This window comes from Microtus ochrogaster, chromosome 10, assembly GCF_000317375.1.
Source record: "Microtus ochrogaster isolate Prairie Vole_2 chromosome 10, MicOch1.0, whole genome shotgun sequence".
NCBI lineage: Eukaryota > Metazoa > Chordata > Mammalia > Rodentia > Cricetidae > Microtus > Microtus ochrogaster.
The window spans coordinates 70287246-70302364 of NC_022016.1; the positions used below are offsets into that span (position 1 = coordinate 70287246).

General features: G+C 43.3%; 1 protein-coding gene across 16 annotated transcripts in view; it reads left to right on the forward strand.

The window, feature by feature from the left end:
* The window catches only part of Sgip1 (SH3 domain GRB2 like endophilin interacting protein 1), a 188920-nt gene that overhangs the window by 84631 nt on the left and 89170 nt on the right, over nucleotides 1–15119 (forward strand). For 7 of the 16 annotated variants that reach the window (XM_026781966.1, XM_005353475.3, XM_026781969.1 and 4 more), the window contains 6 exons: nucleotides 2451–2475; nucleotides 3460–3543; nucleotides 5259–5330; nucleotides 9029–9085; nucleotides 11143–11197; nucleotides 11977–12152. In XM_026781966.1, coding sequence (XP_026637767.1) covers nucleotides 2451–2475; nucleotides 3460–3543; nucleotides 5259–5330; nucleotides 9029–9085; nucleotides 11143–11197; nucleotides 11977–12152 — 469 coding nt within the window. The remainder of the gene's footprint in view (nucleotides 1–2450; nucleotides 2476–3459; nucleotides 3544–5258; nucleotides 5331–9028; nucleotides 9086–11142; nucleotides 11198–11976; nucleotides 12153–15119) is intronic. The other 9 variants (XM_026781971.1, XM_013348531.2, XM_013348532.2 and 6 more) reach the window with 4 other exon arrangements.

A 15119-nucleotide genomic window follows, 5' to 3' on the forward strand; every position in this document is an offset into this window, starting at 1 on the left:
GGAGGGGGAGGGAAATGGGAGGCGGTGGCCGGGAGGAGGCAGAAATCTTTAATAAATAAATACATTAAATTAAAAAAAAAAGACTGAAATCTCCCACAAGCACCGCAGGTGACTGGCCTGAGAGCGAACCGGAAAGCAGCACCCCCACCTCCGCCAAGGTGAGCCACAGCGTGGGAACACAAGAAGACGGAGCCAGGCAGTCTTGCCCAGCATTCTCGGGCATTCCATCAGGGGAAAGGCTGGATCCTCAAGGGAAGATAATGCCCAGCAGGGACAAAGACAAGCCTGGGCACGCCCTCCATGGCCTGTACTCATGCCCCTCCTGGATGCCCCAATGGAAAGTAGGCTCCCCCCAGCACACCAGAAAGAGGTGCAATTGGATGGCTAGTCTCCCATTAGGGAACTCCAACAGGAAGCGGTGTCCATCATAGAAGCTGCCTCAGCAAGGGAGGACACCGAATTTGTTTGAATCACTGAGAATAGCAACCCACTCCCCGCTGCAGAGCTGGCTACAAGGAAGAGCTATCAACGGGGTGGGGACCGACATGTCATCCCGCCCAGGAAGAAGCATACACTGGGGATAGATTTCCTATTTCGTTTTATTTTTCCTTGTTTTACTTTAATTCACATTTCTTTCCGTTCTTTAGTTTCTTTTAGTCTAAATCCTGCCTGGGCAGGCTTTTGTGTCTGTTCTCTTTTTCTGCGTCTCTTCTTCAGCATTTTCTTAATTGCTCCCCACACGTCTAGCCCACATGCTGTTGCTCACTCCTGCTCACTCCTTCCACATCTTCCCTTTGACTTCCTGTTAGTTCTTGTAACCTTAAAATACTAGAAACTGCAAGCATCCTAGTGTCCCTGTCTCGGGACCTTATTGGGGACCCAACCGCTCTGGTTTTTAGTTTATTTTGTTTTTCACTCTATGAATACCAAGACTGCTGTAAACAGTCACTTCTGTATCTGCAGTTTGCTTCCCCCAAAAGTAGTCATGAGGAGGAATGCAAGCCGAAACAGGTGGCTCAGAAGACGCCCATAAACTACAGCCAAGAAGCCACAAAGGGCAAAGCAAACCCTGGAGTACCAAGAGCCCAGCAGATGTACAGAAGAGATCAAGGAAACAGAACGCGTGTGAGAAATCAAGCCGCTCTAACATAACTCCTCAGAGGCAGACAACAAGGTCTGGGCAGCTAATGTCAGAAAATTCCAGATTCGTATACTATGGGGAGACATCTCATTCAAATCCCTACACCTCCCCTCACTTAGTCAGTCCTGTGTTCTGCTGTAACAAAAACAACTTGCTTACACTGTTCTACCATGCCGTGTAGCTATGAGCAGACAGTTTGTGTTCCCGGTGAAGAAATGTCCGTGGATGAGGATCAGCACTTTTGAATTCTCAGCAGCTGCCAGGAACTAGTACTTGTTCACTTTTTGTGCCAATCAGGTTAGATAAGGAGCCCAGGGTGACAGAACATAGAAATGGTGACGTCTGAACCTCCAGATGCCCCTCACTCTGAAGCCCTTGCTCTCAGAGCACCCCAGCATGACACCACCATAGAACCGCTGTTCTGGAATGCAGCAGCAGAGGGCGCCACTTAGCACAATTCCCACCTCCACCTCCTGTCCTATCACTGAAAGATAATACAGAAGTACAGAAGAAGATACAGGTTCTCAAATTGGTTGAAAACTACCAGAAAAAAAAAAGCTTTACCTCATGAAAGACATCAGGATCATAGCTAAAAGAGTATACATCTGTCTGTATATATATATATATATATATATATATATATATATACACACACGTATGTATGTATGTATATGTATATGTATGTGTATGTATGTATATGTGTGTGTATATGTATATATGTGTATATATATATACACATACATATATATACATATATATTATGATTGATCTTTTAAGTGGAGCCAGCAAGAATGGCCGAGGAAATTGGAAAGCTGCCTAAGCAGCTGAGTGAGTATACTATTGCAGAGGACTAAATTCAGTCCCAGCACTAATGTCAGGTGGCTTACAACTGTCTGTGACTCCGGGTCCCGGGGACCTGACCCTCTCTCTGGCCTCTACGAGCACCTGCGTTCACATTCGCACATGCCCCCATACAGGCATGCACATATGCACGTAATTTAAAATAAAATAAATCTTTCAAAAAAGAATGGATGGACCAGACTCTTACGAGATATGTGGGTCATGGTCCGGCACTGCCAGTTTGTGCCTTTGGAGTTCAGTTCTGGATGAGGGTTTCCCTCCTGACACACCTGTGCCTATCCCACACTCAGAGGTCGCTCAGCTTGGTAGTTTTTGTTTCGTCTGCTGGGTTTACTGCAGAGGGAACACAGGGCGGCGGAAGATAACGGCTAAGAGTTCTGTGTTCTGTCGTCACTGCAGCAGGAATGGTTCGTTTTCGTAATAGCTATCCATTTCTTTTCTGTTACAGAGGCTCCCCAGATCGAGATGGGATGGTAAGTATTTCAATGAGCCTTATCAGCAGGTTCTCACCTCAGTATATGCTATACTTAGGTATCCCAAAAGCCAGTTTCTCCCGCCTCCTCTTTCCTCCCTCCTGCCGTCTCCCTTGCAGGACTTCTCAAAAGCCCAACTATTTTCATTCTCTCTAGTAAGCATACATGAGAAATCAGTGTGGTCCTCGTCCAGTTAGACTTTATCTATTGCGCTTACCTAAAACCCAGCGCCAGAGCCCACAAGCAGACTAGCCGCAGAGATGGCAGATCCAAAGCCACAGAGCTACCGCAGGGGCTGCGCTCACTGCTGTTCCATCTCCAGCTCAGTGATATAAAGCTCATTATGGGAGAAAGTTCTCCAGTGGCACCACCGTTGTAGAGGAACTGCTTCCCAATAGAGCTTTCCCCTTGAGGAGCTGGGCCGCAAATACATTTCCTATATTAAATTCAGAAACAGGGAGTGGTCTTGAAACTTCATGTGCCTGAAATTTACCGCCTGGAGGAGAAAAAATGCACCCACTGGTTTTTAATTTAGCAGGAAGTGTCTCCTAGCTGGCTGCCAGATTTTTTTGGTTTTTAAAGAGGTCCGGGGTATGCCAGCTCGGAACGGTCCACGCCTGAGTCTACCCTGGCTTCTGAAATGACTTTCCCTTCCCATCTAATCAGCTGCCTGTTCAGAAGGTTCTAAACAACAGCTGTCATCGAGGGGGAATGGACACACATTAAACTCCCTGGACCAGAGTGAGAGCTAAAATAAACCCGCAGTTAAAAATATATATTTTGAAAAACTGTTCCATATGCAGTGTACCTAATGGGGCGCTAATTGCAGCCACAGCGGGAGTTTTTTCTCCCGCACTTGACTTAGGAGGTTTCGGCTTTGGGGTACCTTTTGCGTTCATGTGATTCTCGCTATGAAATGCTTCTGAAAACGTAGAATGAAATTGGTCAGACTTTGGGGCCCTCTATAATCCAGGCTCTATCCAGCAGGGGAACAAAAAGGCCCAGAAGACCCAGCTTCTCCTCACCTCTTGCTTCTGGCTCAGAGCCCTCTCCTTAACTCTGTCTCAGGTACTCTCTGCTTCTGTGTCTTCTCTGCTGCTGCCTGGGTCCTCTCCCCGGGTCCTTCTGTCTTTCCGCCCACACCTTCACCAGGCTCCGTCGTCTCCTCGGCCTTTCCTGGTGCTACTCCTGGCTTTTCTCACTCTCCCACTCTCTGTCTTGTCTTTTTTTTTTTTTTCCTTTCTCCGACCCCCTGCTCATTGTCTCTGAGGCCCTGTTGCTACCTCTCTGGTCTCTGCTCTTCTGAGGAGCCCCAGCTTACACATCTACTGGATTCTGTACCATGGTACCTGATGTTGAAGACGGCCATGTACAATTCTCTGCAGACATGGGCCCAATGCCATTTAGGTCTCCTCGAGCCTTCCTCGAGCCATCCCAAGTCCTGTAAAAAAATCACTTAATTATCAGTTGTGTCATCCCCGTTGTTAGTTAGAAATGCCATAAATGTGTGTTGATAAGAAAGAGGAATTATTTAATTTCATCTCTTCCAGAAATAACACAAGACCTATTCTGGAAAAAGGCCACATTCAATTCAAAATAAGTGCATTTTCTCAACAACACGGTGAAAAAATGGAAATTATTAGCCAGAGGCAAGTTCATTGGAAAATGTTCAAATTTCTCCCAAACACTTGGCCACCAAATTCTGAAGCCCAATGCTGTGGGCTAAAGTGAATATCTCTGTTATTGGTCTGTAGACATCTCAGCCTGAATTTTTTTTCTGAACTCAAAATGAGTTTTTTAAGACCTTGGATCTATGGACTGAAACTACTTGGATCTGTTTGAGGCCCCTTGCAAGCCACTGCCTGCCATTTCGAGGCCCAGGGTTTATGTTGACACTTTCACTCATATGAATCTACAAGCTACAGGTGCTCTCAGCAATAAAGAAGTTGGTACCCAAAAAGTCCGTGCCAACACTTCAATGTAGCGATACTTAATTTCAGTTCCTCAGGGCCTGATGGAGCCCATCACTGATGAGGCTGCATGGCCGGGCTGCATGGTATGAAGGTGGATGTGTTTTGCTACTCACCGGCTAAATGTACACCCATCCATCATGGGCAGACCTGTTTGTCACAATGTCTAGACCTCAGGTAACTCTGTGTGAGAACCCATTCTAACCCAGAGACAAACTCTAATTGGTCCTGAACTTTCCCTAAACAGTGCCGATTCTCCACAAATACACTGGGGTACCAGGGTCAGAGTCCCAGGCTGTGAGAGCTGTTCTGCTCATCTCTAAACATGCAGACCGGAAAGGACACCGGTCTGGAACTGTCCTCTATGTACCCTGTGGATCTCTGTTGGCCTTTCAGAAGGCTTCAACAAGAGGAGAAGAGAGGAGCTATGTGTTCCATCCGTAGATTAGCGATGCAATCAAAAATGGCCCAGTCCCTTTCCATATCGTCTAGGTGTCTGTTCTGTATTCGTAGGCTAAGTGCCCTCTGAACGAGGACCCAAATGGCCCCTGGTGCCCTGGCCCTCTCCCAGCATCTCCCTTTCTCTCTTGGCTTAGCCAAAGTGGCCTGCTGAATAGAGCCTCCTTTAGGGGGCCCCAAAGTCTGCTCTTTGCTTACAGAGCCCTGCCATGCTGGGCAGGCTGCACAATTTGGTCTAGAGGTTGTCTCGACTGTGATGTGTTTGCTGACTCCATGTGATTCTTTATATATGTCTCGAAGAAGAAACAGATATCCTTTAACAACTTTTTTCTACATGAACACAATCAATTCCAGCAGCCCAGCCCACACGAGCCACCCTACCATAGCAAAGCAGAGTGTGCGCGGGAAGGAGGCAAGAAAGCGTCGGTAAGGACACAGATTTTAGTTTAAAATTTCCGAGGGGTTGTAGAAACAGTGAGTAACATCCCCACCTCGAATCTGGAAAGCCCGATAGCACTACTTATTCAGCAAGGTAACTGCAAATTACTACCCAAGGTGTGGGTTTCAAATCAACCCTAACGACTTCATGTGCAGATTGATGTCTAGCTTCTCTTTTAAAGAAAGAGCAAGCCTCAAGGCTTGCATCGTCTTTTGTCTTAGACAAAGGACAGGGATTTCAGTGTCTCGGGTTTTTAAAAGAATTTGTTGTCTGTAAAGATGACTTTGACTGTAATATAAATGTCAACATGAAATTTGAGTTGGATTGATCTTGGTAAAGTTAGGTACCATCTTTAGCAATAATATCAGGAGTTTGGCAGGACCGTCCCTTGTGGAAACTGGTAATCTTAACCAAGAAATCTAGAATCAAAGATGCTGATTTTGGGTCAGACTTTGCATTAACTCCAACTATGGAGCTCTAAAAAGCTATTTAACTAAAATTCAGCCCCTTGGTCTCACTTGGTTTCAAATATTGACTAGCCACTCCTATTTAGTAGCTGTGAACGGAGCAACCCAGAGGGTGTTTTCCTCTTTACAGGGTGCTCCAGTGGCCAGTGCTATCTTGTAAGATTGTTTCCAACGTGATTTACATCTACTTAGGAGAAGAGAAGATAATATTTTGACAGTACATCACATATTTTTAAGATCATTGTGTAGCTGTAAACTGACCTCACATAAAACAGGGCCATTCCCAGTGGAAACATAGAACTGTTGAATGTATAATTGAGGAAAATCATGATTGCAAACGTTGATCTAGCTCAGTGGTTCTCAGCCTTCCTAAGGCTGTGACGCTTTAATACAGTTCCTCATGTAATGGTGACCCCCAATCATAAAATTATTTTGCTACTTCATAACTGTAATTTTGCTACTGTTGTGAATCATAATGTAAATATCTGATATGCAGGATATCTGATATGGGGCCCCTATGAAAGAGTGGTTTGATACCCCTACATGGGTTGGGGACCCACAGGGTGAGAACCGCTGGTCTAGCTCACCACGTTATCTGAAGGTGGTAAGATAGCTAAAGTAAAATACCTATTAAAACAAGATGATCTCCCCATGAATGTCCGTTCAGTACAAAAATTCAGGTTATAAAAGTTATACTAGATAGATATACAATTTTAGAAAAGAGAAACAATAGGGGGAAAGTATATCACTCAGATTCCACGAAGTAAAAATAATCAGTGTTTAGGTTTCCGTGGAAGCTGGGGCTCACTGCAGCCTTAGGTCCCGCTGTCCAGTGTGTCCTCACCATGTCCCTCCCAGCTTTGAAGTCTTCTGCTGAAAACTGGGACAGCCGCCAGCTCTGAGCTGTGCCTGGTTCAGTCTCTAAAGACAAGAATGACTTTCCCTCGTGCTTAACCAGAAGAGTCCCAGTTAAAACCTGGCTGACCTTTAACGTGGTCGTGTTCACGTGTGAAACAAAAGGTATTTGTTGGAGTAAATGAGCACAAAGGAGAACGAATCGCCAGTCTCTCTAATAGAGTTGCATGGGTACGTGTGTGTACATGCACGCCCGTGTGTTTGTGGTGTGTGTGCGTGTGTCTGACAAAAAGAATGTATTATTACAATCTATTGTTTGAGTTAAGTATTTGTTTTTAAAATGCTTGTCATAAAATAAACAAAATTTTTAGGGTTTTCTTTTCCTTTATTTCAATCTTCCATTGGTGTCCATAGAAACTAGGAGATATTTACTAGACCCAAATATAGAAATTTAGTATAGTCTTTATGCAAATGTTGGATATATGTTGTCAAGAAAAAAATATATCTATACTAACACATACATATATATGTATATATATATATTTATATATTTATCTGAACATGTAGAATATCTTGAATTTGAGGAACTTTAACCACAGAGAGTATTAACAGAGAAGAAAGCTGTAGAACTAGACAAACCGTGAATTCATTAATTTACCTAATTTCTTCAAGATTATAATAACAATACTTTGTATAGAGGAATTTAGAAACTAGAAAGCATTGATGGCAGTGTTACACTGATAACGACATCCATGGATTTGTGTCTCTGGAGTTAATTTAGTTTATTTGATTCCCTATTAGTGTAAGTCAGATTTTCTGTTGAACTTGGTTATATATGCTTTCTAAGGAGTTGAAGCATCTTGCAGTGAAAACATACACAGACCGATTAGTAAAGCAGGAAGTACATCTATAAAAATAGGAAGCAGCAGAGATTATTGACACACTAAGTTGACCATGTTCTCAGTCAACGATTACAGTAGCATTATAGTGCACACAGGCAGAGCTCATGAGACAGGTTTGAGAGGCCTTTGACATACTGTGCAGACCGCCACTGAAGCTCAAACCTCACGAAGGCAGTCCTGTGGGAAGACCGAAATGATGCCTGCATATAAGTCATCTTTGTAATAATTGGGGAGATGATTTGCTCAGCATAGGCCCCACGTTCCTGGTTGCAGTGATATTCAGTAGCAAGGGGAAAGCACATCACTTATGCCTCATGAACTATGCCCCTCACTGAGCCATGGCTTGTTCTTAGAATGCCCAGGCAACATTCCGTAAGTGTTAATGGATATTGATGGTTCTGGGTTTTCTATTAATCCTCTGTGCATATGCGAAGAGCTCCCTCCTGTTTGTCAACTTGGAATGCTGGCTACACTGTAATGCAGGTGGCCTTGCTTGGAATTGCAAAATGAAAGGCCCTGTCCTCCACCCTATGGCTCACCAGATGTGTGGTTCCGAAGTCTGCTCAGTGACATAGCGTCATTTTGTGTGCTAAGTGCAAGAATGTTGTTGAGTCGACCTTTCGTCGCTAACCTCATTTGTGCTTTTGTCCGACAAAAAAGAGACGCTTACTAATATCCTCCCAGAGGGCAACATATCCTCAGTCAAGTACTTGTGTTCCTATGTCACAATTCTACTGTGAGCCAAAATAAAACTCAGATAAGAAGCAGAGCCATGCTGATTTCCTATCTCCTTGCAATAGCATATGTTAGTGGAGGCACAGGACACACAAAAAGAGAAGGCCCATTAATCTTCAAATTCTGTTTTCATAATCTGCTAAGAGGGGTCACTTAGGAATAATAGCAGCATGATTTCCAGTGACCAGGAGCTGAATGAACTAATCTAAAGATGATTCCATTTATATTTTATCAATTGAGTCAGTGGTAAAAAAAAAAAAAATAAGTAATTACTGACTCGGCTGAATGTTCAGGTATGTCGGAATTATTTATATGTCAGCAACACAGATGTCAAAGGTTTTCCTTTAAAATTCCTATGTATGACTTTAATTCTCAAGATCTAGAAAATTCAATCACAATGTAAACCCTCCAAGTCCGTCACGGGTAAAATCTGGACGGCTACCTATGCGTGCCCCCATGCCTGGTTTGCGGTCTTGTGAAATATGCACAGAGACTTCTCATTCAGCGCCATGGCAACTGCTTCACCACCCAGTTACACCGATGCGCTTTTTACCATAGGATGCTCCAACCTGTCTTTCCAGTGCTGGATTTTGATAGCTCATTCTAAGTACAGATAAGACTTAGGCGATTTTCTCCTGTGGTGTCGGTTTTGTTTTGTTTTGTTTGTTTGTTTGTTTGTTTCATTCAAATATTTCCCTTCTAAATTTATTTTCAAATTTATTACAGAAAAAAAGCAATGGGGCACCAAATGGATTTTATGCAGAAATTGATTGGGAAAGATATGTAAGTATGAGCATGTTTACAACCATTGGAATAAATTAATGTTGTATGCAGTTAGATACCTAAGAGGACGTAGATACGTGTAAAACTACATCTCTTTTAGAAGTGTCTGCCGTGTTTAAGATGCAGTGAGTCATAGCACTAAAGTCTATCAAACCTGGCTTCGATACCTGGCCCTCTAGGTACTCGCTGTTATGTGACCCATAATAGTCAGTGCAGCACCAGTCTGGTGCCACTGTTGTCAGGACCCTGGGCTAATTGCTTGCACATCCCAGGAACGTACCAAGCCCACAGATGTATCCAAAAATACTTCTTCTCGGGTCAAATCTAGGTGATTCTCTTTGTAAGCAGCTTTGAATGTGGAGGCTAGTAAGTTAACTGCTGAGCCTGGATCACGTGCTCACAGCTCCAGGTTATGAACTTTTCCCAGGTCACGTGATAGTCGGTTGATTCTCAGGGAGTGGAGGTAGATCCCGGCTGCCATCTAAAGTTCCCCCATAATTCCTTGCACCATTCCCGTACACCTCACTAACCACAGCAGAGCAGCCAGGTCATTCAGCCTGGATGACCCACAGATTTCTGATCATTTGTATATGTATACAGTGTAGGTCATTTTTGCCTCAGAGAGCTCACACTGCTGCGCCCCATCCCAACCTTAGCAGGGTAGCCCACACTGTCCTTCCTTCATCTTGACTGAGGATACAGTCTCAAACCACATGGCGTCCAGGACCGAGTCAGACTGATGTGGACACGCTATCTGATGGTGCTTAGTTTACTTTCGAGTTATTGAGCTCAGTATTGCCATATGGAATTTTCATGTCCCTCAATGAGACTGTGTCATACATTAATAATAGGAGCTCAGACGTGAAATATGACCCCACTATGCCCACTGTTGCTCTGTTTTGTTTTCTGTTTGTTTTTCTTTTCCAACTTTTCCCCTAAGAGTTAGCTTTTTGCGGTTAGATTCATCCAGCAGTCTATCTCCCAGAGCTGGAGGTAGAACCTTTAGCTCTTCTTGAAACTTTTCTCCTCTTTCTCCTCCTGCCACCAAGAACTTACCATCAGTCCCTCCAAATGTCCTTGGTTCATCCATTCCACCACCACACAGCCTTAACAATCGTGCCTGAGTTGATACACATATTTTAAATGAGTCATCCTTTCTCCTGACTCCAATTACCTTAGCAGTCAGTCTGTCCCCAGCACGTTCAACTGTAAGAAACTTCAGTAGCCCTAGCAAGACTAAACCCCCACCCTAGCACACAGTCACTGTTGCCCAGACATCAGCCCCATCCCCAGGGTATAGCCATCATCCTTGTTACTGTAGCCTTTGTCGCCTGAGTCACACAATGTCTGTTCCTGCCATGGTGTCTCACCCCAGGCTCTTCTCACCACTGTGGAGAGACCCCCACCTGCATCTCTATCCTCACTGAAAGGCTCCAGTAGCCCCCCATTTTCTTATAAACTAAGCTAACTGTCCCCTCATTTTTAACACCTAACATTGCTATCTTGTGTTATTTTTTTTATAATTTTTGCCTGGGAGAATGTGTTTTCATTTCCCTGAGGGCAAATAGTTTGCCTTTCAGTAGCCCACATTGCTTGGCACGGTCTGTGGCTTAGGGAAGACCTGATACACGCACTGGAAATACTTTCTTTTGCCGACAGCAGATTGAGGTCCTTCCAATATCCTTGGAGAAAGATTTAAGCATAGACTGCCTAGCATTCACTTCCAAGAGCTAAATCCTCAGCCCCTTAAAATAAGAGACTTGTCTATATTCTTAAGTAGAATATTCTAGAAGGAAAACAATTTCTCCCTCATTTGAGGAAAATAACCACGTAACATACATAACATACATTTTTAACTCTTTTTTTTTTTTGGAAATTTGAAACAGGGGTATTGTATTTACATCATGTCCACCCTTGTCTCTCCGGCCTCCAGCCTTTCATGTGTCCCCAACTTCCTCTCAACTCTTCTTTTAATATTACTGTTACATGTATGTATGTGTATGTGCATGTGTATACATGTATTCACACACATATGTATGTGCATTTGTGTCTTACAGAACTCTCCTGAGCTGGATGAAGAAGGTTACAGCATCAGACCTGAAGAACCAGGCTATATCCTTTCTTTTTAAATTTTTTTAATTTATATTGTCTCAGGAACCAGGAAGCTATATTCAGGTCTCGCAAAGGTAATGAAATAACCAAAGCTACTATTCTTAGCCTCACAGGTGACTGACCAGCCTAGAGGCCAGCCCGGGGCTAATGAGCACGCACATGCTGTGATCTGGTCAAGAAACAGAGAGAAAGCACTGGGATAGAGGAAAATGTGCAGTAAAGCAGCCTGCACACTTGTGACCCTGGCTTGTCTGCTGAACCCCAATATGACAGTGTCATTTACAGTGAATGGCAAAGAGCCCTCTCCATCCGACACTCCCCTGAAAGGCTCAAGCAGCCTTGTCTTACTCTGGCCAACTCTAAAGCACTTAAGACTATTGGTGCCCCTTAAAGTAGCCTTCCAGTGTGTGGAGACAAGGAAGTTTATGAGTTACTGTCTGTGCTCTGGGTGTGAGGCACAACATTTGCCTGTCACAAAAAAGAAAAAGAAAATAAAAGAATGAAGGAGAGAGAGAGAGAGAGAGAGAGAGAGAGAGAGAGAGAGAGAAAGAAGAAAGAAAGAAGAAAGAAAATGTAGGATCTTGACCAGTACTCCTCAGAGTCCATGGTCCTTGGTCAGGTTTGTGAATAACCCTAACCTTTTCCTCCGGTTCTGTTTTGCTTTGGTTTCCTGCCATCTGAGGTTCCTTTGGCTGTGTCTACCTGTAGCCATTCTTGTCTTGTCCTCACCAATGCCTCTCAGCAGAAGAAAGAGCTAAGTGTCCTTAACTGTGTTCTACCTACCAAAGGAAAGCACTTTTATTCTTCAAGTGAATCCGAAGAGGAAGAAGAATCACACAAGAAGTTCAACATCAAGATTAAACCATTGCAGTCGAAGGACGTCCTGAAGAACGCTGCCACGGTAGATGAGCTGAAGGCTTCAATAGGCAACATCGCGCTCTCCCCATCACCTGTGGTGAGTGGAGTCCTTGTGTTAAGCTTTGGTGAGGTTGGCGGAGAGCCGGGTCCTGCCACAGGTGCTACGGGCCTCCTGTGTCCGGTCTGGTGAGCTCTGAAGCCCCCGGGGAACTCACTCTATTTCGGTTCCTGTGCCTTCCAAACTAGTAAACGAGCAGGGAATGGTGTCTTCTTTTGTTCTCTAATAATCATCGGACAAAGAAAAAAAATAAGAAAAAGATATTCCAAACTTCTAAAAGAGACTTAATTTTAAAAGAATATGAATTTCACAGGTTAAGGAGCGATGCTTTAAAAACACATCTTGGTTTCTGTCTTCATGAAAATACACAAAAGCCAAGAAAATTGCTTTTAAAAAAATATTTCCCCTTGAGATGCTCCAAAATCATAGTAAATAAATAAAATCTCTCTAGATTTCTCAAACTCAGATTCTTCATTATATTTTATCCACAAGTTGTTTTAAATACTCTCGGAATTTAGAATCCTCATACACAGCCCTTGCCTTATTTATATCATGCTAATTGGTCTTCCCCCATGATCCGGGCTTCCAGTTCCCATTCCTGCCAACTGCATTTCTTCAGTTGCTGAGTTCTGAGTGCTAATATTTTAAGTATTTTCTCCCTGGGGTTTGAAAAATGCCAACACTGTCTTCTAAGAATAGCTGTGAATACAGATGCAAGCTCACTAATAAGATTCTCTTGGCTTCTCCAGGGACCATCCCCCTCAATGGGCTAGTTAGTAAATGCTAACCACTTTCTAGGGGCTCCTAGAAATATCTCAACTAACCTCTGTAAAGCTATTGTAATTGTTTATCTTTTGAGAATAAAATTTTACCCTCATGGGATAAAAAAAAAATTAAAGCAAAACTTAACAGTGGAATTTATCCCATATGTTGGGGACAATTAAAATGATTTCTAGTAGTAACCCACACATTGCAAATGACTTCCCAGTATTTTTTCATCGTATCTTCACCTGCTACCTTAACAAACGCATGAAATGCCATTTCTTTCTCCTCTTCAATGGAAGGCACAGATTTTAACTCACGTGCTGGCCTTTGATTTGTAGTCATGGGCGCCTTAGGTAAAACACCCCCTTTCCAGCTGCCATCTTGCTCATCACCTTTCGCTTACTGAGTCACTGTGGTTCTTTCTCAATTGAAGAAAAATCTATTCAAATGTCAGAAACAAGTTTCTGTCCCCTTCTTTGTAGGGCATAATAAATTGAGTGGGTCTTTGGGAGTTGCACAAGAAGGGAAGAGGCAAGTCTACCTAATTAAGTGGATGACTGCACAGGGAAGTGGGCTTTCTATATGGATCCCAGAGCCATAGCTTAAAGTTCACTGAATCTAGGCCAGGGGGGGATCCACTGTAAAATGGATGTGTGTCCAAGTCACTTGGTGCATCTACTCCTCCAACCTGGTATGCTGCTGAGGCACAGTGAGAAAAGTGTCTGGAAGCCGGAAGCTTCCTCAGAAGCTACCTTTCAGGTAAGCGGCTCCCACCAGGTGGTTAAGGCTCAGAAAAGAGGTCCTAGAAACAGAGGAAAGTAGATGCACACACACTGAAACCACAGTTTGGAGTTAGATGGCTCCACTCACAGGTTGGAGGGCTACTCTCTCCTGACCTCATCCCACAGCCCAATTTGTTCCCTTTGCCATGGAATTTTCTTTCATAAGGGACACTCCTATGTATTTGTAATTTTGGTATTTAGACTAGGAATGAGCTCTTGTCACTCTTTTAGGGACAGTTTTCTAGTTGGGTTTTCTTTTCTACCACCAGCCCCAAATAATAATCCAGAGATTTATTACTAACTCTGAAAGCTTGGCCTCAGTTTAGGCTGTACCTACTAGTTCTTTTTTTTTCTTTTTTTTTTTTAATTTATTTATTTATTAAAGATTTCTGTCTCTTCCCCGCCACCGCCTCCCATTTCCCTCCCCCTCCCCCAATTAAGTCCCCCCCCCTCCTCAGCCCAAAGAGCAATCAGGGTTCCCTGTCCTGTGGGAAGTCCAAGGAACCCCCACCTCCATCCAATCCATTTACATTCATCTACATTTTGCCTCGGTTTTTTTTGTTGTTGTTTTTTTTTTTTTTACTTTTCTTTCATTCTGTATGTCTGACTCCCTCCATGTCTCATTGGCATCTCTCTCACATCCTAGAATTATCCCAAGTTTTTTCCTTCTTTTGCCTAGCTATTGGCCATTCAGCTTTTTATTACAGCAATCCCAGCAACACATCTTAACACGGTGTACAAATATCCCACATGTCCCCTTTGTCTAAATAAAAAGGAAGGAGTTTACCTCTTTTTTAAAATTAATTTTTTAAGAAAAAAACCCTATCTTTTTTCATTTTACATATCAAGCCCAGTTCCCACTCCCTCCCCTCCTCCTGTTCTCTCCACCTCACATCCCATCCCCCATCTATCCTCAGAGAGGGAAAGTCTTCCCATGGGATGCCAACAAAGTCTAGCACATTGCTTTGAGGCAGGACCAATTGAGACTGGCAATTGTTTTTTAGTCTAAAAATAGATTCAATAATCTATGCTTTTTCCTATCACTCCCATATCCCCCTTTTTTCTTTTCAGAAAGAGATCCTTGAATCCAATATTCTTTTTTTAATGTTTTCCCTGACCATGACCAGCAATAATTTGTAACCAATGCCCCTAAATGATGATAAACATTCATAATCCATTGAACAACCAAGGTACATCCACCTTACCTCTTGCAAATGTGGGTCTCATGTTATTAAATTGCTTCCTGCTATCTGGGGGCAACGGTATCTTTAGGCGACCCTAAGGAGATCGAGATAATGGTGGAGTCTTGGGAAAGCTAGCTCTAACATTTGCTGTCCAGTCTTTGTGTGACGGGAAAGTATTGAGCTTATCTGAAGTCTTGGCTGCATAGTCTGTAAAACTGGACCATCTCAGCTAGCAGCTTTGAAGCTGTTCTGAATACAGATTTTTGAGGAAACTG